The sequence below is a fragment of the Pavona decussata genome, unplaced genomic scaffold (assembly GCF_977016875.1).
Source record: "Pavona decussata unplaced genomic scaffold, jaPavDecu1.1 SCAFFOLD_71, whole genome shotgun sequence".
NCBI lineage: Eukaryota > Metazoa > Cnidaria > Anthozoa > Scleractinia > Agariciidae > Pavona > Pavona decussata.
The window spans coordinates 3,088,559-3,115,017 of record NW_028145490.1 but is presented as its reverse complement, the minus strand read 5'-3'; the positions used below and the strand labels follow the sequence as shown (position 1 = coordinate 3,115,017).

The window sequence follows — 26,459 nt, the reverse complement described above, 5'->3', positions numbered from 1 at the left end:
GTAATGTGCTATATTCTTGCTAGCCGTTTTTCTTTTTCAAATATTGTTAGGGTTAATTAATATCGAGTGGCGTCACGCTGATTGTTGCGTGATCCAATAAATGCCTTTCTTGACTCGTGACGTCAATTCTTATTTTTGAATTTCTACGAAAAACAGGAAGTCATTGGTACATGAAACCGTCACACCAGTAACACGTTAAATGTCAAAAGGGCAGAAGGTTGTCTCTAAATCTCGCCACTAACTTCCTTTTTCCTTCTACTTACTGTTAGTGTATAGTACTATTTCTAAGGTTTCTCGACAATATATAGCGGCATTCACCCTTACATATCTAACGCCTGTGTATCTTCATTTGAAAAAGTAGCGTGAAAATCCCTTGCCAAGATGGCGAGATGTTTTCCGCCTTGCTGATTTTAGAGCCCAATTAACAACGTCACCAAAACATGGTCACGAGAGAAATTTACTAGAGCCCGACCATTTTTCCTTCGCTGTTCAGCTGCCACTTACAGTTGAACTTTATATCAATTTTCAGGTATTTTAATCTGAATTTATCCTGCCTTTTTTGCTATCTTCGGTAATATAACGTACGACGTACATTTCTTTTGTTTCAATTGAAAGATTTATTACCATGTTCAGCATTTACGTTACCAACAAATCGTCACAGAGTGTTCATATCCGCCTACAGCAGGAAAAGCTTTCTGCCACGAAGCCAAATTTTTGCCATGATTTAGACAGCGCAAAAAAGAATGCGACACGGCGCTTGGTTCAGTGCGGTTTTTTTGTGATCACTCCAAATCAGACCATATCTTTTCCAACTGATCAAGCCATTGGTGGAACGCGTATGTATGCGTCTCTGTATGCTGAGTCCACATTGTGGATTATGGACTTTGAAATAAACTGCAGCAGGTATGGGTGCCTGTTTGTCAAGTCTAAAGAGCTTAATTGTAAAAAAACATTTCATCTTAGCCAAGCTAATCCCGAGCCAGTTTGGGTTACGGCGTACAATGAAAATAAACTGCCATCCGATTTTGTAAAAGCCTGCCCTCGATATTATTTCGGTCGCCTATTAGACCGAGGAGGTACACCATGCCAAGTCACCGTAATTGGCAGTCAGATAAAGCAGTGGAATTGTACAATGAGCGGCACTCTCAGCGCCAGTGGTGAGCTACTGAGAGATATTGTTCGAGCCAAGGCTGGCGATGATGTACCTCCTCATGGAGTGATTTCAGGCGTAAGAGAGCCCGAGGGATCAATGTACCTTGGAAGAATTGGAGGAAACGTTCCGTGCTCAATCACCACCGAAGGTGGAAAAATTAAAAATTTCCTTTACGGTACCAAAAAAGTTCAAAGTGGTGAGATTTTGGTGCTGACCAACGATCCGAACATTTAGGCTGCGTAATCAGACCGAAACAGTATTCGCATTCTGTTGCTATCTTATCACAGTGCCATATAGGAAATCAGTTTTCCATTTAAAGATAAATGAAGAAGTCGTAAAATATAAAGTTCACTATATAATATTTCACTCTAGACCGAAGGATGTTCAGTATGAATTGCAACTAACAGATGCTTTTAGCAAGGAAATAATAGCCCTTAGTGATACATACTATGAGGAGAGGCCTAACCCTTGTACATACACATGGACGTATTTCAGTCAATGGTGATGTTTGAGTTTTTTTTCTGAGAACAACCTGTAAGCTACGTGAAAAGGTTCATTAATTGTATAGACCTGTTGTTACTATGCGGCGTGATCTCTTGTCAGGTATGAAGGCAAACAGAGAAATATTCTCAGAGCTTAATTTGCGTACTGAGCGACGATTGCCTTCGATGTGGCCCCTGGTTTAGCCTTGTTTAGTTTTTAGAGCTGTAAAGCCTAGTTTTTACAGCTGTCTGATCACTCTCGCTTGTACGACATTAAAGGACCCTAGTCAACCTCCGCCATTTTCGATGCCATCGAAATTATGGTGAAGCGAAATCTTATTGTGTTAGTAGTTTCACGGTGATTTCATTCATTTTGACATGCTCCGAATTAAATACAATAGCCAAACTCTCGCATAAAAACAAAAACAAAGGAGTGGCTGACTAGGGCCCTTTAACTAAGTTAACCAATTATGCTAGAAAAACCTGAGTAAGATGTAACACCAATTGAAGCCACCTGACTAAGCTAGTGACGTAAGCTAGTCACATAGTACTTGAGCAGCGGGCTTGTAGCATTTTGTAGTTATATCATGTATCCATTCTATATGTATTGTCATTTGATAAGTACTTTAATCTTAGTAAAGCTGAATTACAACCAGAAACAACTTGTTATTCTTGACAGACTTTTTACACTTTGAGATCTCCTTATGGTTTATTTGTTTCTGCATCAGACTGTTCATTACGTGACCTTGTTAATATTGCTGCTTTTCCAGAATCGCGACGTGATTTGATTTTTAACTTTGACTTTCTTCTTAAAACAGTATGTTATTAAGCCCTGGTAAAACGGCGCATGATAAAATTGATGATAGCTGATGATAGTCAAAGATAGTTGAAAGTCGCTCACTCCTTTGAGTGTCAGCTATCATTCACGTTGACCACCGTTTTACCACGTGCGTGGTATACGTAGTTGATAGTAATGGATGATAGTTTTGACTTTCATCAACTATCATCGACTATCATGCGCCGTTTAATTTGACCAGGGCTTTAGCATAGTAGAAAGCGTCATAGAAATGAAATGTGACCTGCAAAGGCTAATTTAGGTTAATTTCCATCTGGACAGAAGATTTTGAAATTTATACAGCAGAGTTGTTAATTTAAAGTTATTCCTTTTCACTTGTGTTCGTTTTACCTTCCGTTTCATCCGCCAAGTCTATCACAGTAGTGTTCACATAAAATTTAAAGTGTCACATTACAGTAGGAGTACCAGGCATTTCACCAACAGTAAAATGTTTACTTTTGGAATTGAGCCCCTGCCTGTCTTGTCGATGGTTACTTCAGTCATTTGCCAGTGAGAATCGACCATTCCAGATTAAAAGCTTCACGCTCTACTTCCTTGATCGCTTCAAGTTTATTCAAGTTTAAGATTTGTTTTGTTTTTTTGCCACTATAAATGAAATTACCAGTGAAATAATGATAAAAAAAAGGTGGCAAGGAATGAAAACCCACAAGGCTTCTGGACGTAGTGTCAGGTTGTAGTGAGCGCGTCGAGTGATACTTACACCAGCGCGAACACCAGTGTTAAATGCGCTCGGATCGCTCGTGTTTGATTAAAATATACCTAAGGCGCCCAAGCAAATTGACATAGAACAAGCACTGAAAGAATAGCTGTTTCCGCGAGAAGGATGTATAAATGTACATATATGCGTGGCTGTTTGCAGCCGGCAGTCGATTTTCTCGGTTGATGCCTTTTCAGGTTGGTTTACAAACATGCTAAATTTCGAGATTTCTTCGGTTTTACAGGTCTCTTTTCAGTGGTACTTCTCGATCGAGGGAAACTCTCCTGCACGAGGCGGATAAGTAACGGTGAACAGGTGATCAACAGTTTGCAGGTAAAGACATTCGAGTAAGAGGTCACGAAAGTAACACGAAAAAGGCTGGACTCTGATTGGGCACAAAAATCACAGACAAGCATTTTAATGGGTTTCGGAGGCTTAGAGTAGAATCGGCTAAGAGGCTGGTCGGCTAAGAGTAGAGTCCCCCCACCCCCCATGGCCAGGGGCTCGCTCTACTTATCCCCTCGACTTCCTTTTGACCCAACTACTGTATCTGCCCCTGTGTCTCCAAGGATGAGCCACTCCAAGCACAAGGCTTGATTTCCCATAAAACATAAAATTAAACAGCCAAGGACGCTGATCCAAGACTAAAAAGTAGCTAGGTTCAATCTTTGGAGTGCTTTGACTACGGAAAACGGATCCATTGGACAATTTCTTGATCGCGCTGTCAGGATTGGCTTAATCGGCGTGGCAGACGATTTTAAAGCTTCTCTTTATTTGAAAGAAAATTCAATTATTTAAATCCTCTTCGGTCCACTATTGTCTCAAAATACACTCCTTGGGGTTATTAATTACCTTCTATTTTGAAGATAGCATCGAGAAAGTATATTAACATTCGAGCCAGTCTTACTCTTACAAGGTGGCATCACATGTGAACACGTTTGGCCATAAGGATTCCTAGAAATAGCTATATCTAAAGCACAAAATATTTAAAAACCGCTACAACCTCTAGAATATTGTCTAAGTTAAAACTATATAAAATACAACAAAACATGCAAGCTCTCTTTGAAGAAAGTTACTGCGGAACACAACGGCTTAAAAGAGAATGGGAACGAAGATAGGCCGGAAGTAATTAAGTCAGCATGTGTTGATCACGCAACAAATAGTTGTGTTGTGCAGATAGCATTTACCCTCTGTTGGTCTGTCACTGACTTTTACATAGATCTACCATTTCGCGGAAAAGGGTCTGAAAGGTAACGTTTCAAGGTAAGCAGGTGCAGGATAGCATTTTATCTAATCAGCTAAGATATGTTCCACTCCTCGCACGAAGTTTTACTGATCATATAGAAATTCAAGATATAGATCATAGTAGTCAACGTCTCCGTTTCGCATTTCTGTCCTTTTCATATAAGAGATTACTATGTACAACATTAACGTAACCAACAAAACTCTCAATATCGTTTATGTTCGTCTACAAATCAAAGAATCCTACTGTTCATCTTAATTTACACCAAACCCTCGATAAATCCTATCTGCAAACACTACCGATTCGGGTTTCTGTTTGATTCCTCCGCAAAAGTCAGTATCTTAATTGCAATATATTAGAATCCATCGGCGGCAAGTACACGATGGAACCCGCTTGTTCGCACCTTTGTTCACCAAGTCAAAGTTGTGTATTATGGATAAGGAAGTGGATAACATAAATTTTGGATGCCTGTTCGTGGGAGTGCTTTTAATTCGATATCTGATCATGAGGCAGTGTTGTATCTTTGCCAAGAGAATCCTAAGCCTTTCTGGATTGCAGCAAAGAAGAGTGACGCATCGCAATGAAGAAGGATCGTAAAAGCTGATCAGAACGGGGTGATGGATGGAGCTACTTATTTCGGTCGAACGTTTCAGCCGGGGTACAGCATGCTATGTTACTTCCACCAATAATGCACCAGCCAGTGCGGCAATTGGGTTGCAGTAAGCGGAGAAGCCATGGCCTCTGGAGCATTACTGGAAACATTATAATGGCTATCTGTACCTCCTTATGTTGTAAATATTGTGGAAGTGAGCGAATCCGATGGATCCCAGTACCTGGGAAGAGTTGGAGGACATGCCCCTTGTTCAATCATCACGCAACTTGGCAAAATGAGACATTTTTGCTTCAATAGGTTGGGGGAAGAAAAACAAGTTGCCAATAGTGAAAAAATGGTGCTGATCGACAAACGACGCCAGTTACGTCTGCGAAAATCGATCGAGATACAACAACAACAAAGGAAAGCAAACAGACAAACACACTGTGAATGAAAATGGCGTAGCGAAGGCCGTGATTCTTTCGATTCTTCTCTTTCCTCCTCGTTTAGTTTTCATAGATAAAGCCTAGTTTAGTGCACTCAGAAGCTATTTGACGAACCTTGCTAGAAAAACCAGTAAGAGATAACAACAGCTAAACAGAGACACCTGAATAATATAGTACTTGAGCTGCGGGCATGCTGCATGCTCATTCGATACGTATTTTAATCTGAGTAAAACTGAATTACACCCAGAAGTAATGTACCATTCCTGCCAGCCGGTTTTTTTTTTTTTTATTTGAAATCTTGTTAGGGTTAATTAATTTCGTATGGTGTCACGCTGATTGTTGCGTGATCCAATAAAAGCTTTTCTTGACTCGTGACGTCAATTCTTATTTTTGAATTTCTAAGAAAAACAGGAAGTCATTGGTACAATGAAACCGTCACACCGGTAACACGTAAATTGTCAAAAGGACTCCAACTTCTTTTTCCTTCTACTTACTATTAGTATATAGTACTATTTCTAAGGTTTCTCGACAATACCGGTATTCACCCTTACGTATCTAACGCCTGTGTTTCTTCATTTGAAAAAGTAGCGTGACAATCCCTTGCCAAGATGGCGAGATGTTTCCGCCTTGCTGATTTTAGAGCCCATGTAACAACGTGACCGAAACATGGTCACGAGGGAAATTTACTAGAGCCCGCCCATTTTTCCCTCGTTGTTCAGCTGCCACTTACAGTTCGAAATTTAGATCAATTCTCGGGTATTTTAATCTGAATTTATCCTGCCATTTTTGCTATCTAAGTAATATAACGAGAAACTTACCTTTATTTCATTTCACTTCACAGATTTATTACCATGTACAGCATTTACGTTACCAACAGATCGTCACAGAGTGTTTATATCCGTTTACAGCACGAAAAGCTCTCCACCACGAAGCCAAATTTTTATCATGATTTAGACAGCGCAAAAGAGAATGCGACACGGCACTTGGTTCAGTGCGGTTTTTTTGAGATCCCTCCATATAACACCATATCTTTTCCAACTGATCAAGCCATTGGTGGAACGCGTATGTATGCGTCTCTGTATGCTTTGTCCAAATTGTGGATTATGGACTTTGAAATGAACTGCACCAGGTATGGGTGCCTGTTTGTCAAGTCTGAGGAGTGTTATTATAACACAACATTCCATCTTAGCCAAGCTAATCCTGAGCCGGTTTGGATCCGAGCGAAAAACGGAGATGCACTGCCATCCAATATTTTAATAGCCGGTCCTGGAAATTTTTTCGGTCGCCTATCAAGCCTAGGTACACCATGCAAGGTCACCAAAACTGGCAAGCAGATAAGCCAGTGGATTACAATGAGCGGCGATATCAGAAACAATGGTGAGCTACTGAGGGACACTGGCCATGAGTTTGTTCGAGTCAAGGCTGGCGATGATGTACCTCCTCATGGAGTGATTTCAGGCGTAAGCGAGCCCGAAGGATCAATGTACCTTGGAAGAATTGGAGGAAACATCCCGTGCTCAATCACCGCCGAAGGTGGAAAAATTAAAAATTTCCTTTACGGTACCAAAAAAGTTCAAAGTGGTGAGATTTTGGTACTGACCAACTATCCGAACAATCAACGGATGCTTTTAGCAAGGAAATAATAGCCCTTACATACTATGAGGAGAGGCCTAACCCTTGTACATACACATGGACGTATTTCAGTCAGTGGTGATGTTTTAGTTTTTTTTTCTGTGAACAACCTGTAAGTTACATGAAAATGTCCCTGATTAATTGTATAGATCAGTTGTTATCATGCGGCGTGATCCCTCGATCTTCAGTTATGAAGGCAAACAGACCGAAATATTCTCTGAGCTTACTTTGCGTACTAAGCGACGATTTCCTTTGATGAGGACCCTGATTTAACCTTGTTTAGTTTTTAGAACTATAAAGTCTAGTTTTTACAGCTGTCGGATCACTCCCGTTTTTACCAAATTAACTTAGTTAACCAATTATGCTAGAAAAACCTGAGTAAGATGTAACACCAATTGAAGACACCTGACTAAGCCAGTGACGTAAGCTAGTCACATAGTACTTGAGCAGCGGGCTTGTAGCATGTTGTAGTTATATCATGTATCCATGCTATATTTAATGTCATTTGATAAGTACTTTTATCTAAGTAAAGCTGAATTAAAACCATGCAGAAAAACGTGTTATTCTTGACAGACTTTTTCACTTTGTGATCTCCTCACGGTTCATTAATTTCGAGTTAATATCAAATTTGCATCAGGCTGTTCATTGTGTAACCTTTTTAATTGCTGCTTCTCCAGAAACGTGACGTGATTTGAATTTTAAATTGTGTCTCTTTGTAAAACAGTATGTTATTAGCACGGTAGAAAGCGTCATAGAAATAAAATGTGAACTGCAAGGCTTATTTAGTTAGATTTCCATCTGGACAAAAGTTTTTTTTTATTATTATTTCAAATTTATACAGCATGCAGAATTGTTGACTTCAAGTTGTCCCTTTTCACTTGTGTTCGTTTTACCTTCCGTTTCATCCGTCAAGTCTACCACAGTAGTGTTCACATAAAATTTAAAGTGTCACACTTCAGTAGGAGCATCGGGTATATCACCAACAGTAAAATGTTTTCTTTTTGAATTGAGACCCTGCCTGTCTTGTCGATGGTTACTTCACTCCTTTTCGCCCCATCTAACGGAATCCACAGAGGTATTGGATTCCGGATTCCATCCCTCTGGATTCCGGATCCCAACCCTCTGGATTCACTGGATTCCGGATTCCAAGCCTCTGGATTCCGGATTCCAAGCCTCTGATTTCGGATTCCAATAATTTGGAATCCAGATTACGGCGTCCTTGTTTCTAATCGTATTTTCAGCTCTAGTGTAATAATTTAAACAAAATTAAACACATACCTTTATACCTTTATCCCATATTGCAGTGGAGCAATAAGTCATGATTCCGTTGGGAAAAAAACACCGATACCCTCTCATAAAACACAACATTTCGAAAACGTCATTCTGGCAATTCCTATATACCATTTACATGATCAAAAATATCGAACAACGTCACATGTAGTATTTATTGGCAATTACCATACCATTTACATGATCAACAAATAAAGAACAACAAATATTGACGGCTAATGTTCAAACTAAGTTACAATATATTACGTAACTTTCTGCATAAATCAGTGGCATCAATGGAAAGTTCAAATGATGTACAAGCTATAAATCTAAACGTTTCTTCCCTTAGTTTATTAGGAAAATGATTTCCCTTAGAAATTAACGCAAGCTTTTGTCATTTGATTCTTAGCAAGTGCGTTAACTAAATTTAAAAAGTTCTAATCATCGTCCACTTGAGCGTTACAGTAAAGATCATGATGAGTGGCGCTTTTTGAAAGGGTTTTGCTTTTGAGTCTTTCATTAAGCATGGTTTCGAATGTTTGCTTATTATATTAAAGCCTGGTTCGTTTCACAAGCGAAATATGCACAAGTATGTGCATAACATCGCTATGTCATTGTCAAAGCGAGCGTATAAGCATAAGTATAAAAGCTTATAAAAATCCAAAATTTGCCTTTTTGTTATGCTTCCTATTATGATTATGTTCCTCTTATGCTAGGGAAAACCACATATGCAAAGCATAACCAGAAAGGACTATTACATCTAATAATATAACAATCCTTCTTGGTTTCTTTCGCGTAAGCTGTCTCATACATTTATTAAAAGGTGGCTGTAGTTCAAAGCATCACTGCATGCTTTTGTGTGTATTTCGGGCCTGTTTTCACTGACGTAAAATCGTATGCTTTCGCTTCCGCTTATGTCCCTAGTCAAAACTCACAAAATTAGGCATAAGGAGGGCGCTTTACCTTTCCATCCCGTGCATGAAACTTGTATAATTGTAGCTACCAAAGATTTTCCAGTTTCTAACACACACTGCTGGTTTCACTAAGCGTCACATATAGAAGGCTATAATTACTGCTTACAGAAGGCTGTTGTATCCGGTACCATAGACCATTGCTTAGGGAGGACTTAGTGCAGGAGAAACCTTGTAGTTCTGCGGCCTGTTAAACTAACTCCTGCCTGTCGTGATGGGCCATACTGCGGAACAGGATGGGTGCTGTTATCCTCTTGCTGTTCAACCAGACTATCTTGGCTGTCATCATGATCGCTTACATCATTCTCGAATTCATCACAATTTGCAAGACGACAGAGTCTGTTATCCTCCTCTGGAGCCAGAGTTAAGAAACAGTCATTTCTTGTCTGATCACAGGTGTAATTGTTGACTCTACCCAGGATGCACTTTGGGGAGTTTGAAAGCGACAGCCCACCTAAAGTGTATGTTAAATGGTCTTCGCTTTGTTCAAGCCAGGTGAACTGCACTGTCCGTTTGACGAACTCCGAGGTGTTTACATCCAGATGGACGTCTTCCTCAAGAACAGCTAACCAGAAAGGACATGTCTCACTCCTTCTGTTGTGTCTAACTGCTATAACATCGTCTTTCTGGTAAATTGCAGTAACTCTAACGACTGGGTGGGACCTTGTAACCAAGTTTAGTTCTTGTTCCTGGCATGCAGCAACAACGTCTTCGTTGGTGTCAACTGTTGGTATAACAGTAGGTCTAAAACTGAGGGCGTAAGGCAATGTTCCAGTTAGCTCTTTCGTCTTCGACCTCACGTTGTCTTGCCTCACTCCTCTCCCGTACTCTCGCGCAAACTCCTTCAGTTCTTCCACGTCTTCTTTAGTCAATTCTTGGTTTCCCTCATGTGTCGCCATCTGCTTCGTTTGTCTTAAACCAAAGTCTGGAGGGTCGCTGTTTATGATCCTCTCTGGGTAGAACGACTTCGGACAAGTAAAATACGAAAAGTGCTTTTGATATATTCTCATCATGTTGTCTTGCACACAGCGGGCCCTCTTATATCCGTACTGAAGCACTGTGGGCATGTCGTGATCTGCACGCATCCCCTTGAAGAAACTTTCGACTGCCAAGGTTGTTAAACTTTCAAAGTCAATCAAGTTCAGAAGATCTTCTTTTCCAATTTCTGAGGTGTTAACAACATTTGTAATTGACTCTAAAGCAATGACAAAGGACTGCCGGGTTGTTCGTGAAATCGTCATATCAGGGCCATTGGTGTTTCGTTTCCCTGTTCTGTCAAATGCGTATTCTTCGTGTTGTTGGAAGAAAGAGACAACACCTTCAAAGCACTTCAACGACTCGGCGAATGTTAGACGTGAGTTCTCCTTCTTGTCCAGCTTAAAGATGTTGGCATAGTTTGCCATAGCACGCTGAAGAGGAATAAGCCCCGTTGCCGATGTTATTATCCTGATAGCCTTATTGCTCGTATCGCAGACAAAAACAGTGTTACGGTAGGTACATATACCAGTTGGCATGTTCCATGTGCTTTTCAAGCCATCGTTATGCCCTTGGGCAACACCACCAAAACGTAGTTCTGGTTGCCCACTTCCAGTTCTCATTTTCTCTTCGCTACAGTGATAAATACCGTGTTCTTTGCTCGACGATATAAAAACGTCACTGTTTTCTGTTATACCGATTCCCATTGGACTTGAAATTTCGCTGACACTTCTGAGCTTTGTCGCTCCATCGACATTATATAAGTGCACTTTCGAGCCTTCTTCGCAGCAATCTCCAGCAAAAATACACTTTCCATCATGTGTGAACGCAAGAGCAGTTGGTAGACTTGATCTAGGCAAGCTGATGAATTCTTCTAAATTTCCGGTTGCCTTTTTTAATTCTTGATTGTGTGATACCTGTGAAATACGGAAAACCTTTCTTAGACGAATGTCAGAAACGAACAGCTTGGATTTGTCCGTAGCTGGGGTACAAACTGCAAATGGAGACATCAAGCTGGGTAAATTGGCTTCTGTTGTTAGAATGAGATCTTGAACATCAATTTTTCGGACTCGTCGAGTTGCACAGTTTTCCTCCTCTTCGTTACTTTCACGTTCTTCTAGATCTTGAGGAATTTGCAACGCATGACAGAACAAGGATTCGAGATTAAGCGTTCGGATAACACCATTGCCAGCATCACAGACATAGAGGTAGTCATCTTCAGTTACGGCAATTCCAGCGGGATTTCGGAACCTTGCTTGTTTCCCATTGCCGTTTGTGTGCCCTGCATCTTCTCTACCAGCAATCAAGGTCACATTTGCAGGACAGTGCATGTCGATCATGAAGACTGCATGTTGTGACCTATCTGTAACAAACAATTTACTTCGTCGAGGAGAGAAAGAAATTCCGATTGGATAACTTAAAATGCCATTCCCGTTCTTCTTCCAATGTTTAAACTCAAGTTCTGGTACGAGCGTTGCACAGATCGGTTTGTCTGGTATGGCATCTTGCACGGATTTTCGGTGAATTTCGATTGCAGTTTCGACATCCATGCGATCTTTGTTGCGCACCGCATTCAGAGAAAGACACTTCTTCATCAGGTTGGAACACTCATCCTTGCTTTCTCGCCGCAATAGTAACAATAACCGTACGTTAACAAGGTAGCCATCAATATCAATCCAGTACCAGAATTCACTAGATCGTACCGATTTGATGTTGTGGGGACAATCTGGAAGAGGAACTTGATATGGATATTTTTCTTTGTCGCCTTGCATCAAGCTCATAAAACATTTCTGTTTGGGATCACAATCTGTACACCAAGCCAAAGTTAAAAGCCTCTGGCACAGTTTGTTTTCTCTGAGACACGAAGTACATGGACGAAGTAATGGGTGCCAGTCAGAGTATCCAAGAAGGGAACAGTCTTCACAAACGCTCTTCTTCAGAAAACATTCCACGCAGTAGAACTTACAGGCCCCATGATTCTCCAAGCAGCTTAAGCATCTCTCTGCGACATTGACGATGTCACGATACATGTTCTCAATATAGCCAGCACCTCCTTTATTCCCACAATAGAAGACTCCTATAGGGAAATCAATCTTTCCATCTAGTGACGCTACTCGAACTTCCCTTGCCTGGGTGACAAACTGCCTGGTCTTCAAAAATTCTACTGCGGCATCGTTAGATTCTGTGTTGAGCTCCTCCTGAATATGTCTGAGAGTTAGACGATCGGGATCCACGAGGCCAAGAACAGCTTGAAGAGATGGAGCATATTCAAGCGCAGGTTTCAAAGCCATCTCGTCAGTTGCTATGCAACAAATATATCCACAGTTCTTCTCGTTGGAAATTGCGAGGCATTCCTTCTCAAGACACATACGGATGCACAATTTTACATCTTCTCTGATTACTCCGTTGGTCACGTGTCCAGGTGGCGAGTTTCGTACTATAGAACGAGGATGAAGAAAACTGAAATTATGAGAGTCAACATATTCTTGGGGTGTTTGGCAATAATTCCTGCCACAACCATGTTTACCTCTTCCGGACAGAAGGTATGAAGCTACAGGCTTGTAATTAAACTGGATGGCATGCTGGAAACGAGTTAAGGCTGGGTATAACTGTGGCAGTTGATTCTCTTTGACCAGCCCCATGGCATTCGAACAAAAAGAATGGACTTGCTGGTAAAACACGTGGCTTTTTTGCAAAATACCAGAGGCAGTTAAAAATGCAAGCATTGCAGCCGCTTCGTCAAGCTTTTCCAGATCCAGCATTAGTTCTGTGTTGGTTTCCGAATGGGATCTTTTAACATTTTCCGAATCTAGTCAGATGCTGTCTTTACTGTCATCACTACTGTTATCGTCGCTGCTGTTGCTGCTCTGCTCGCTGTCTAATTCCACTCGTCCTGCTTCACACAATTCCCGGAAACGCTCGTGTAGAACATCACTTTTGTCTTCTGTAACATTCAAGGACAGATTCTTTATCTTAATAGCAGAAGTGTCAAGACCTGATGGTTGTTCCACAACTTTCTGAAGTGCTTCCTTTAACTCGTTTGCAGCGCTGAACGACTCGTCCTTTGCAAATCTCTCACATTCTTCGATCATTTCTTTCGCCTTAGTCTTCACCCTTTCCGCGATAGCCGTCATGGCGAGAAATAAGGCGGCAATGGATTGATTTCCGGGGGAACTGACTTTCTGGCATCTTCCATGATGTTTCCTGAAGTTGTGTATGTTGTATGGTTTGCCAAGCTTGACGAGCATTTTACAAGCCATACACTTAATGGATGTTTTGTCCAAAACTTCTGCTTGAGTTTCTTTCGTGTTGAACACTCTACTAACTTTCGAGATGAGTTTGTCAAGTTTCTTGGTATCATCAAATGATGATGGATCGGCCGATGCGGACCTAGATACTGTTGAAGCCTTGTAAAACTCCGCTGCAGCTTTGGTGGTTCCGGGATTTACTTTAACTGTAGTAGAGGTCACACTGGTGGCTTTCCATTTCTCTTTGACATAAATCTTTACAAATTGTGCATAGCTATCGTAATTGCGATAGCAATTGATAAAGTACCCACATGCTTCCCGCAGGTCTTCATCTTTGAGAATGACCATTTCCTCCTCTCCATCAAAGTAGGATAGTTCAAGGCAATGTTCTGTTTGAAAGTATTCTTGAAACTTTTTGACTGTTGACGCCAAAGAGAGTTGCCCCCTTGAATCTCCGTCAGTTTCAAAGTACCATTGGCGCTTCTGGTCTAGGGTGTACTGCCCCTTTTCATCCAGGGGACTCTTGAAAACTTTCACTCTCATTGAGCTTGGGGTGTTTGCCTCGTATTCTATTAAAAATGTAATCGCAGGAAAAAGCAAGCTCTAATATAAATGCAGTGCGATTGTACTGGAATAATGACCGAGCCGCGTGGCCTTATTGAGAAGTAATAAATTAACCTGTAGCAATAACTGTATTTTCATCACGTAAAGTACAATCAAAACTGAATAGAAAGCTGCAATATAAACTAATCTGTTTGTAGACCACAGGTGACAACTTTATTCAAGTTCATGCTATATCAGTTCAACAGTCACAGCTATTTTTGGCTAAAACAAAGACGATATACGTGTTGGTACTTTCAAAAACATTCTGTCAGGCTTACCCGGATCCCTTCGTAGCTGCGGTAGTGGTGTTCGTTGAACCACTCTAATCGGTGTTTCCAAAGACACTAGAGAGAAAAGAAACAAAGTGTTTAGTTTAATCCAGCTACGGCCTGATTAACATATATTTTGTAAATATGCAATAAAGGAAATTACCTTTCTCTTCTTTTCGTTGACAGAAAACATTGATTTTACTCTGTTTTAATCCTGTATGAATTGCCTTTGGCGTAAAATTAGTTCTAAAAGAAAATAAGAATATACAGAATGTAAAGATCTCTACATCAGGAGCGAGGTTTTTATGGTATAAAATGCGCTGTGAATTAATGTTCACGTCCTAAAGGAAAAATATACTTCTTAACTGATATTATGATAGGAAGGGTTGACTGCTGCTCCTCTGACTTTTTATCGAAAAGTAGGACATTACTGACTAACCTAGAATGTGGCCCAGGTGATCTTGATCTTGAGCTTGTTTGAAGAGATGAACCTGGTACAGAATATTCTCCGTCGCTGTATAAACAACAACAACAAAAATCTGATTAGTATATAATTTCGAAGTATGTGCCACAGAAATGATGAATCATACGAGATTCAGTGCACATTCATATGGTAAACAGCATACTAAACAAATCATTTGAAATAGATTTGCAAAAGAGGTTAGAAAATAGCAAGCTACTGTATAACTATGAGCAGAAATAAATGAGATCAAATGCAAATACATGCCTGTCCAAATACTATTTAAAAGGAAGAGTATTATAAAAAACATTCACTAAAAATGAAATTAATAAAAATAAACATACAGTACTACTAATACGGTCATCATTGTTCCCATTACATTTTTCATCGTAAACCGGCTTTCAATTGTGTAAAAATTTGTAAAAAAGTAGTATATATCGATACATACCTTTTCCTTTCTACTTTACTTGCCACTACTTCATCGCTGCTAGATGAGCTTGACCTTTTTCGTTTCCGTCGTTCTTCACCCCTTAAGAAGATATAAAATGTTCAGTAATTCTATATGAAAGTCATTATTTCTTCTTCGTTTCCATATAGTCGTATCAGTCTTATAAAAAATTTTTTGGAGACACGTACCATTTGGAGAAGGCTGTTTGAGCATTGGGCTGTCGTACGAATGCCTCTATATAGTCCGAGTCGTCATGAAAAATCTTTCATAGGACTGGTACGACCCGTACGACTGATAAGGCTATATAGAAACGAGCCCTTAACACGAAACTGGAAACAGTTTGCTATTTGCTGTCGGCCGCAGTGGCGTATTGTATTTTAAAATTTCATTGTTACGGAAGGTTCATTAAATTTTATATTAACGACAACACCCTGATCAATGCCAAATTACGCCAGCGGGATTGTGTAAAAACTTGTAAAAAAGTAGTATATATCGATACATACCTTTTCCTTTCTACTTTACTTGTTACTACTTCATCGCCACTAGATGAGCTTGACCTTTTTCGTTTCCGTCGTTCTTCATCCCTTAAGAGGATATAAAATGTTCAGTAATGCTATATGAAAGTCATTTTTCCTTCTTTAGATCTATCGGTGTCTAGAATAGCAAAAGTTGGAACTGTTTGGAAGTTTAAAACACATTTTCTCTGTCGCGATTATATGTCATTTATTATTTTGGTTGGGCAAGATGCATATACCCGGCATGTATCACATTTCAGTGTAGGTGTCCAGGATGATAGCAAGAACGTTATGTACAATTTCTTACTTAATAAGTATTTTAACACGCATACCTTGTTGTGACGCGATGTTCACGATCTTTTTCTCTTTTCCACTTTTTACTTTTCCTTTCTTTTTTTTTCCTTTTATCTCTGGAGAACGACATACAGGTTAATATTGCAAAAGCAACCGCATACAGCCAAAGTACCGCTGATGTCATTCATTCATTCATTCATTCATTCATTCATTCATTCATTCATTCATTCATTCATTCATTCATTCATTCATTCATTCATTCATTCATTCATTCATTCAGTCATGCATGCATGCATGCATTCATTCATGAATCATAAGTTACAATACAATACAATACAATATTTATTTCGCCATATACACAACATTTACAGATGGGAAGAAAAAATGAAGAAAAAAATTGAAGAAAGAAAATAAATGGCGAGGAAACCTGAAAGAAACCACGTGGCTTATAACAAGTCAGGCTTCCTCACTTAACTAATCTTATATTAGAATTACAATATGGACTTATGGTAAATTAACTTTGACCGCGCACACGTACACACACACATATTAAGTAAGTTAGTTAAGAATTACAGCCTTACAGAAGTTAATACCTAGAAAGAAGAAATTCTTTAAGCTTTCTTTTAAAAGAAGCGGAGGAGGGAGAACTAGTTATGTCAGAAGTTAGCGAATTATAAAAGTTTGGACCTTGAAAGTAAATTGAAAACTTCCTGGTGTTCGTTCTGCACAGTGGCAAGCGGAAGGACTGAGCATTCCTAGTATTATTCCTTAGAATTAGTTAGGTGTTTTCAATAGCCCAATTTCGATATATTAAAATTCTAACTTGGCTGGGACGCTTAGGGGAATAAAGCAAACGAATCGAAACGAAATTAAATATATATTTCTGAACGTCGAGGTGATCTGTTCTGTTTATTCCCATAAGCATCGTAGCCAAGTTACAATTTTAATATATCGAAAGTGGGCTATTAGTAGAGGGTTTTTACCCTCGGCTACACTCCTCCCGACACATTTATAAAGTTCATTAGCTCATTCATTCATTCATTCATTCATTCTGGTTGTCACTTTATGATACACCACCCCCCCCCCCCCCCCTCCCTTCCCTTCTCTCTCCTCACCTTCATTATGATGTTCAAAATGTGTCGAAATGTGTTACTGCCAGATACTTGGAACCACTTGTCAATACTTGGAAACGCAGTATGTTTTCCAGCATTTGATAAGAGAGTAAAATGAAATTATTTGACCCGTATAAGACTATAAAAAGGGTGATTGTAGACAATGTTGCGTCGAATTATTAAATTTAGATTATTCGTGATTATTAAGTTATCGAAAGTTAGCTATCATAGCTAACTGCTCTAACTGAACTCTGAGCTAGAATTAACATTACGTTCAATTATTTCTTTGCGTCAAAATGTTTACTTGTAAAGGTCGATAAAGGCTCAAAATGGTGTTTTATTCTACTAGTAATTCAAACAAAGCACCGTACATACTTGTTCTTTAACCATCAGTTTTACTTCAGTTTTACCGACCATTGTTTTTCTGAGTATGTCAAAGACCTTAGATCGCTTAGCGCTTTGAGTTTTTGGACTCTTCAGAAAGAAAACATCGAGAAAAACAATAAAACAAAAAGCCCATAAAAATGAAACAGTTTTTAATTAATCTACCATTTCGACGATTAACTTTTCTGATTTAAAGTCGTATATCAACGGATCATAATGAAAAATGGAGCCCCAAAACTACAGAAAACTGTTCCCTCGAGTTTTTCTTAAAATCAACAAAGTTTATTCTGCAGAAGTGTCGAGAAATTCAAGTATCAACAAGTCATTCAAGCTTCAACTTCGTTTTGCTCTGTTCTAATAAATACTCTCAAGAATCAGACTCGAGATCGATCGAGAAGTCACTTTAATTTCGATTTGAGGACGGATTTTCTTTTCGGATTCTTTTTGTCTTCACTTATCCGACACGTAAGCTTATTTCTTATTACATCCTCAATCAATCATATAAACAATATCTCGAAATATCTTAAAGCTAAACTTCTGTAAACTTACCTGTCTTCCTTTGATTTGTGCTTTCCCATACCCGCGAAGTTAAAAACCACTTAAACACTTCAAAAACCTTCCGATGCAAACACTCGAAAGCGCCAACGAGCGAATCTTCGAGAATCTTTTTTGTCGCATGTGCTTTGAAGCTGACGTCATGAGGAAAATATCCCCCCGGGGAGGGGTGGGTCCTGCGTGAACAAGTTCGAACACGTGTTTCGAGTGTCGCAAGCGTAGAAGATTCAGAGGTGGACCGCTAAAAGGTGACTGGGTAGAAAAATAGAAGAATCTACCAAAACAGTTCGGCACAAGTGGATTCCGACACAAGTAGATTCCGGATTCCAAAACTTTAGTGGATTCCGGATTCCAGCTCACTGGATTCCGGATTCCAACATAAAAAATGTCCTGGATTCCGGATTCCAACATGAAAATTTCTCTGGATTCCGGATTCCGGATTCCGTTACATGGGGCAACTCCTTTGCCATTTCAGATTGTAAGCTTCACGCTCTAGTTCCTTGATCGCTTCAAGTTTAGTCAAGTTCAAGTTTGTTTGTTTTGGGGTTTTTTGCCACTATAAATGAAATTACAAGTGTTATAATGGCCGTTTTTATGCCAGAGACATTAAAGTTGTCTCGAAACGACTTTAAGGTGTAGTAAAAAAAAACGGTGAATAAGTGGCAGACACATTTTACATCTGACGACTTTAGTTGTCACGGTTAAGTGCGTCGTTTTTCGTGGCGCTTTTAAATCAATTTTATAAGAGGCATTATGTAACGAGATTGGTGTAGATTATTATGGTGGTTACGTGGCTTTCCTTTCCTAAGAAGGAATTACATGATCCACGTTTTTGTTAGATCAACAACTCCCAGTTTATCCAAAGAAGCTTCACTGTGTTAGCGTTGTCACGTTTTGACACGTTCGTTCCCAGTCCTAGCTTCATCTTCTTGCTTTCAAACGAGGCTCACATTTCCGTACTTTACCGAACTTGTCTCAGAATAACCCGGGCGAATAACAAGCTTTAAGAAAACGACAGAGACAATTTCAGGTGTGAGGCTGGTAAGTTATTTTATGGCCTACTTTTACACATAAAGCAAAAACATGTTGAAACTGTTCATGTACAACGGCATCTAATCAGCCATCAATATGTTACCGCAGTAAACTCACTTATAGCCATGGCCAATGCAGCTTATGCTTATCCAAAAGGGACAAAATCTTAAGATTTGAAGATAAACAACAAGATTCACATATTTTTTATTTAGACTGATATAAATATATCAAGATTTGTATATAGATAACAAGGTTCACATATATCAAGTATGATAAAAACACAGCTAGATTTGTATGTATATATCACGATTCGCATATTGACATCAAGATGGACATGTATGCCATTAAGATTCCCATATAATTATCAAGATTCACATGTCTATATATATCAAAATTCGCATAAAAATATCAAGGTTCCTTGCATATACCAAGATTCCCACATATACATCGAGATCGGTATACATACATCATTATTATTGAAAATGATGATTATTCTAGAAAGTGAAGCAGGCATACTCGAAAAAAAAAGAAATCCGAGTGCTCCTATCAGGACTCGAACCTAAGACCTTCCGATTACTAGTTCGGATGCTCTACCACTGAGCTACAGGAGACTCGTGGGAGCTAAGGCCATTAAACTAGGTTCATGGGACAAACATCTTGCATACTGCTAGGATTTGAATGTCGATCGTGTGGTATATGAAAGAAATGTGATGGTAAATTTCCATATTTCATCATTATTATTCAACACATTGTGACACAGCACAAATACGGTCATGCTGCACTGAATATTCGTCGTCTGTAGTCAACAGAATTGTTGCTGAAGACTACATGGATTTTCTGCAAACTCCTACTCTCGCAACTTTCTGCTGAACTGCACAAAAGCCCTTTTAAAAACTTCATTTCTGTTCGGTAATCTTTCAACAAAATCCTGTAATGTTTTGTTTCGATATGGTTTCTTTGCTGAAGACGATGTATACACTGCGTGGTTAATAAACAAGAACGATGTGGATCTTTGAACGGTTAAAAAAACATTCGATCATCTCAGTTGTCGGAGTCTGTTTAAGGAAGGCGTCAGCAGATCTGTTGTCGTCAACGTTATGTATTACAGCTATAAGTATTTACAATCGATTTCTCAATAACATCTGCGGAATAATGTAAACCAACAAATAATACAAAGGCAGGTTTATAAAATGTCCCTGAGGCTACTATGTTAGAGTCGAGCCAGGTCAAGCGCACCCTCCCGCCAGATTGTATTAATGAATGACCATGAATTATTTAAAAATTGAACCCGTTAGTCGTTTCAAGAATGCCTTATTCATTTATTTTGAAATTGCGTAGATCAATGTTCAAATCAAAATTCGATTTCTGATTGGATAAGAGCAATAGCCTGTAAAATTGGAACTATATTTTAGATAGCTCAGATCTCTCGCGAAAATATTATTTAAGTACTTTTATCAGCGCTCCCAGTCAGTATCTATTCATGGCCATACATCTAAGAGCTTTGAAGTGAAATATGGCGTGCCTCAGGAGTCTTGCTTAGGTCCACTCCTTTTTATTTTGTATGTAAGTAAGCTGTTCACCATGATGGAACGTCAACTCCCACAAGTTCACGCCTATGCCGATGACACACAGCTTTACATTGCGTTCAAGCCTGACCCTGAACATGCTGATAACGCTGTCGCAGCTATGCAGGCATGTATTGTCGATATTAGACGATGGATGCTGACAGACCGCTTGATGATAAATGATGATAAGACGGAATTTCTGGTGATTGGGACAAGGCAGCAGCTGTCAAAAGTGAACATTGACTCACTTTGCGTTGGCAATGTGACAGTCCTGCCATCATCCGAAGCCAAAAACCTAGGTTGCTGGCTCGATAATCAGCTTAAGATGGTCAGTCATATTAACAAGACGTGTAAAGCCGCCTTCTTTTATTTGTTTAATATTAGAAGAATAAAGAAATTTCTCAGTTCTGAGAACATCCAAGTTTTAGTTAATGCATTTGTTACTAGCCGCCTCGACTACTGTAATAGCGTTTTATATGGCCTACCTACCACTGAACTGCAAAAACTCCAACGCGTCCAAAACGCTGCTGCCAGGCTTATCTGTAACGTAAGTCGTTTCGATCACATTTCTCCAACACTGAAAATGTTGCACTGGTTGCCAGTCAAGTATCGTATTGACTTCAAGATATTGTTAATTACGTATAATGCTATCCATGGACTCGCTCCAGCGTATCTTAGCGAACTTATCACCCTAAAGACAGTATCTAGATATAGTCTTAGGTCGTCCGGCGAAGTCCTCCTTCAACCGCCCAGAATCAAGACTCTGCGTACGCTGGGTGATCGTAGCTTTACCGTAGCCGCACCAGCGCTCTGGAACAATTTACCGAACGCAGTTCGCTGCGCACAAAGTGTTCAATCTTTTAAGGTCAGGTTGAAAACTCATTTATTTCGACAAGCCTTTGACCTTTATTGAGAATTGTATTTTAGTCATTGACCTTGCCATTGTAAGGGGGTGTTTACATGTGAAAACTCGCACCGGTGTGGGTTTCATACCGGTATGACATTGTGATTTCATATCGTGTTTACATGAAGGGACACTTCATGCCGGCCGACGTGTCTTAAAATAAACAAATCCGTGATTGTAAGAAAACTACGCACTACCCATCCCAGACTCCAGGGAGAGTGATTTCAAGCCGGAACGAACAGTGGTACCGCGTTTACATGACATCGGAATGAGTTTTCGTATCAGAATGAAAATCTCGCTCCGGTACAGTTACCGGGGTGAACTCGCACCGGTATGACTCGCTCCGGCACGTGATTTTGTCCTGGTATCATGTAAACGAATACAGAGCCACATGAGGGAACTGGAGTGAACTCGTGCCGAATGAAAGTCGCGCCGGTATCATGTAAACACCCCCTAATTTTAAATTATATTTATTTAGGATATCTTCATTGTAAAGCGCGCGAGAGCATCTGTTTATGATTCGCGCGCTATATAAATAATAAATTATTGTTATGTTATGCAAATTTGGTCATAGCCTGCGTAGCTGGCGGTATTGTAGGCGCGCGCGAAATGGGATTTTGGCGGCAGAGTCGCTAGAAGCGAGCGGCGAAGTCGCGAGAAAGACAAAGGCCCCCTCCCCATTCTCCTCGCGGCTCCGGCGCCAAAACTTTATTTCGCACGCGCCTACAATACCGCCAGCTACGCAGGCTAATTTGGTCATTTCAAGCCGGTACAGAGTCAAGCGCTTGCAACAGAGTCGGGGTAAAAAAGTCCACTTAATAATAAGCCACCTTGTGGAAAGTAAAAGCTACGATATTTCAGAACAATGTGCGTTAAAAGAGAAAGAATAGCGTAACACATCAGCCGGCCGTTTCTGTCATTGCCTTGGCCGGTAAGCTGAAATAAACATCTCTCACTAGTGTTTACATACTTTTCGCTAAACTAATTTGCGTATGCCTAAGAAAAGAACTGCTTGTGATAACAAGACGCTTCCAATTCTTATTCAGTTTTTTTTTTATAACTAATGGACCAAACGCAAGCATAAACATTGTAAAATGCCTTATTAGTGAGCTTATCCAACATCAACCCCGGTTGAAAATGGCAAATTTTCTTTTTGACAGTACGCGTTCATTACTACAAACCACAAGAAATTTCCTTTATAGAAAGTCTACTAGTGTACAAATCAAGAACTTTCACTCTGAATGTTCCATTTTCTTACCATCATTTGAAAGCACGCTACATTTTCTATGTAAAGAACATCCATTGTTCGTATAATCCGATCAGAAATTGAATTTTGATTTCAATGAATGAATACATTCTTGAAACGACCAATGGGTTCAATTTTCAAATAATTGTTTCATTAATAGAACCAAGAGGGGTAGGCCTGGCTTGGCTTGACTGTAGTAGGAAAGAAATTAAGTCTTAAATGATAGCAGCCAATCTGTGACGAATGAAAACTTTTTCTTCAAGTAGATTTTCTTTGTCTTCAACACAAACTACACTTTGGAGAACAGTGGTCTATTTGGAAAAAAAAGAAAAAAAAAAAAAACAGGAATAAGAGTTCGTATACTGTGAACAAAATGGAACAATGGAACAAAACAGTCTTGCTATTGATGCCTGAAAACGACAGAAGAAGTGGCAATAGCAGCTGGAGTTGATATTTCTGAATATGCATGCCACACATGTTTTGAGAAAAATTTAATGTTTTTGAATTTTACAAAACATTTCAGATAAACTTAAAAAGGATGCACACAATTCAGAGCAACTAGGTGACTGTGGATGAACCATAATGTTCTTTGTTTTGCTATTTGCAAATAAACTCGACAAAAGAGACTGAAAGATAAAATGAATGTAAGCAAATCACTGGTCACTTCTTTGGATGAGCACCCACCACTCATTATCTATCTGCACACCACTCCGTAATCCAGTCTTTAATTCAAACAAAACAGCATGACATAACACAACTAACTCACTTGTCTTTTACATGATAGTGTAGCGGACCTTTGTCTACCCATATTAGGAGTCAATTGGAACGCCCGACCCAATCTTACGCGAAGTTTTTGTCATGGGTGTTGCAAGTAATAAAAACATGGCGGCATGTCTTTAAATCTCGCTACTAACTTCATTTTTCCTTCTTCTTCCTATTAGATAGTTTAGAATTCCTTCTAAGGTTTCGTGACGTTATATATTGCCATTCACCCTTATGTATCTAAGGCCTTAGTCTCTTCATTTGAAAAAGTGGCATGACAACCCCTTGCCAAAGTAACGAGATGTTTCCGCCTTGATGTCATTGGAGCCCACGTAAACCACGTGACTAAAATATGGTCACGGGGGAAATTTACTAGAACGTATCCGACTGACCATTTTTCCTTTGCTGTTCAGCTGCCACTTACAGTTGAAATTTAGACTAATTTTCAGGTATTTTAATCTGAATTTGTGTTGTTATTTGCTATCGTCAGTAATATAACGTGAATCGTACGATTCTTCCATTTCAATTGACAGATTTATTACCATGTACAGCATTTATGTCACCAACAAATCATCAGAGAGTGCTTATATCCGTCTACAGCACGAAAAACTTTCCGCCACGAAGCCAAGTTTTTATCATGATTTAGACAGCGCAAAAGAGAATGCTACAGGACACTTGGTTCAGTGTGGTTTTTGTATGATCAACCCAGATCAGACCATATCTTTTCCAACTGATCAAGCCATTGGTGGAACGCGTTTGTATGCGTCTCTGTATGCTGAGTCCACATTGTGGATTATGGACTTTGAAATAAACTGCACCAGGTATGGATGCCTGTTTGTCATGTCTCAGGAGTTGAAATGTAAAACATTCTATCTTAGCAAAGGTAATCCCGAGCCGGTTTGGATCCCAGCGACTGCCATAGTGTATCCACTGCCCCTGGACAATATTTTAAAAGCTGGCCCTCAAAATTATTACGGTCGCCTACCACACTTAGGAACACTACACCAAGTCACCATAATTGGCAGTCATATAAGCCAGCAGTGGCTTGCAATGAGCGGAAATTTCAGTAACAATGTTGAGCTACTGAGAGACACTGGACATGAGTTTGTTCGAGCCAAGGCTGGCGATGATCTTCCTCCTCATGGAGTGATTTCAGGCGCAAGTGAGCCCGAAGGATCACTGTACCTTGGAAGAATTGGAGGAAACAACACGTGCTCAATCACCGCCGAAGGTGGAAAAATTAAACATTTCCTTTTTAACGGTACAACAAAAGCTCAAAGTGGTGAGATTTTAGTGCTGACCAACGATCCGAACATTTAGGCTGTGCAATCAGACCGAAACAGCATTTGAAGAAATTTAGAAATGGATTTGTATTCTGTTGCTGTTATCTTATCACAGTGCAATGTAGGGAATCAGTTTTCCATTTAAAGGTAAATGAAGAAGTCGTAAAATATTAAGTTCACTATAACATTTCACTCTAGACCGAAGGATGTTCAGTATGAATTGCAACTACTACTAACAGATGCTCTTAGCAAGGAAATAATAGCCCTTACATACTATGAGGAGAGGCCTAACCCTAGTACATACACATGGCTTGTACGTATTTCAGTCAGTGGTGATGTTTTAGTTTGTTTGTTTTGTTTTTTTTTTCTGAGAACAACCAGTAAGTTTCATGAAAAGGTCCATTATTGTATAGACCTGTTGTTATCAGCGGCGTGATCCCTCGATCTTCAGGTATGAAGGCAAACAGACAAATATTCTCCGAGCTTAATTTACGTACAAAGCGAAGATTTCTTTTGATGTGGCCCCTGGTTTAGCCTTGTTTAGTTTTTAGAGCTATAAAGTCTAGTTTTTTCAGCCGTCTGATCATTCCCGTTTTTACGAAATTAACTAAGTTAACCAATTATGCTAGAAAAACCTGAGTAAGATGTAATACCAATTGAAGACACCTGACTAAGCTAGTAACGTAAGCTAGTCACATAGTACTTGAGCAGCGGGTTTGCAGCATGTTGTAATTATATCATGTATCCATTCTATATTTAATGTCATTTGATAAGTACTTTAACCCAAGTAAAACTGAATTACAAACAGAAATATGTGTTATTCTTGACAGACTTTTTCACTTTGAGATCTCCTTACGGTTCAGTTGTTTCGAGTTAATATCAAATTTGCATCAGGCTGTTCATTGCGTAACTTTATTAATTGCTGCTTCTCCAGAATCGTGACTTGATTTGAATTTTAAATTGTGTCTCTTTGTAAAACAGTATGTTATTAGCAAGGTAGAAAGCATCATAGAAATAAACTGTGTGAACTGCAAGGCTAATTTAGGTTGTTTTCCATGTGGACAGAAGTTTTTTTTTTATTATTATTATTTCAGTCAAATTTATACAGCATACAGAATTGTTGACTTAAAGTTATTCCTTTTCACCTGTATTCGTTTTACTTTCCGTTTCATCCGCCAAGTCTACCACAGTAGTGTTCACAAATTTAAGGTGTCACACTTCAGTAGGAGCACCAGGTATTTTACCAACAGTAAAATGTTTTCTTTTGGAATTGAGCCCCTGCCTGTCTTGTCGATGGTTACTTCACTCCTTTGCCAGTGAGAATCGGCCATTTCAGCTTATAAGCTTCACGCTCTAGTTCCTTGATCGCTTCCAGTTTATTTAAGTTCAAGTTTGTTTGTTTTGGGTTTTTCTGCCACTATAAATGACATTACAAGTGTAATAATGGCCGTTTTTATGCCAGA

The 26,459-nt window shown here is 39.5% G+C and overlaps 3 protein-coding genes, 1 long non-coding RNA gene and 1 pseudogene across 8 annotated transcripts in view; 3 read left to right on the top strand and 2 right to left on the bottom strand.

Annotated features, from left to right (window-relative positions):
• Positions 1 to 26,459, top strand: part of LOC146477348 (uncharacterized) — a 35,033-nt gene that overhangs the window by 2,894 nt on the left and 5,680 nt on the right. The window contains exons 1-2 of one of the 4 annotated variants that reach the window (XM_085113807.1): positions 3,919 to 4,451; positions 6,311 to 7,647. In XM_085113807.1, the coding sequence (XP_084969933.1) occupies positions 6,321 to 7,112 (792 nt within the window). In that variant the 5' untranslated portion in view covers positions 3,919 to 4,451; positions 6,311 to 6,320 and the 3' untranslated portion in view covers positions 7,113 to 7,647. Of the gene's footprint in view, positions 1 to 3,432; positions 3,522 to 3,918; positions 4,452 to 6,017; positions 6,226 to 6,310; positions 7,648 to 26,459 lie in introns of those variants that run through there. The other 3 variants (XM_085113809.1, XM_085113810.1, XM_085113808.1) reach the window with 3 other exon arrangements.
• Positions 479 to 26,036, top strand: LOC146477349 (uncharacterized). The gene is made up of 2 exons (XM_085113811.1): positions 479 to 529; positions 24,247 to 26,036. Exon 2 carries the CDS (start codon positions 24,257 to 24,259, stop codon positions 25,031 to 25,033), a length of 777 nt encoding a protein of 258 aa, XP_084969937.1. The 5' UTR covers positions 479 to 529; positions 24,247 to 24,256; the 3' UTR covers positions 25,034 to 26,036.
• Positions 1,422 to 8,120, bottom strand: LOC146477351 (uncharacterized). Of its 2 annotated transcripts, XR_014865437.1 has the most exons (3): positions 7,659 to 8,120; positions 2,101 to 2,297; positions 1,422 to 1,880 (listed from the first exon to the last, which is right to left on the bottom strand). It is a non-coding gene; the product is annotated as an uncharacterized LOC146477351 (long non-coding RNA). The 2 variants fall into 2 exon arrangements; XR_014865436.1 differs by lacking the exon at positions 7,659 to 8,120 and having other exon boundaries at positions 2,101 to 2,488.
• On the top strand, positions 4,649 to 5,705 carry LOC146477352 (uncharacterized; annotated as a pseudogene).
• On the bottom strand, positions 9,253 to 12,192 carry LOC146477350 (uncharacterized). Its single transcript, XM_085113519.1, has one exon. It carries the CDS (start codon positions 12,095 to 12,097, stop codon positions 9,497 to 9,499), a length of 2,601 nt encoding a protein of 866 aa, XP_084969645.1. The 5' UTR covers positions 12,098 to 12,192; the 3' UTR covers positions 9,253 to 9,496.

Coding starts and splice junctions, on each gene's coding strand:
- LOC146477349 (XM_085113811.1), top strand. CDS start 24,257: ATGTACAGCATTTATGTCACCAACAAATCATCAGAGAGTGCTTATATC.
- LOC146477350 (XM_085113519.1), bottom strand. CDS start 12,097: ATGAGCTTGATGCAAGGCGACAAAGAAAAATATCCATATCAAGTTCCT.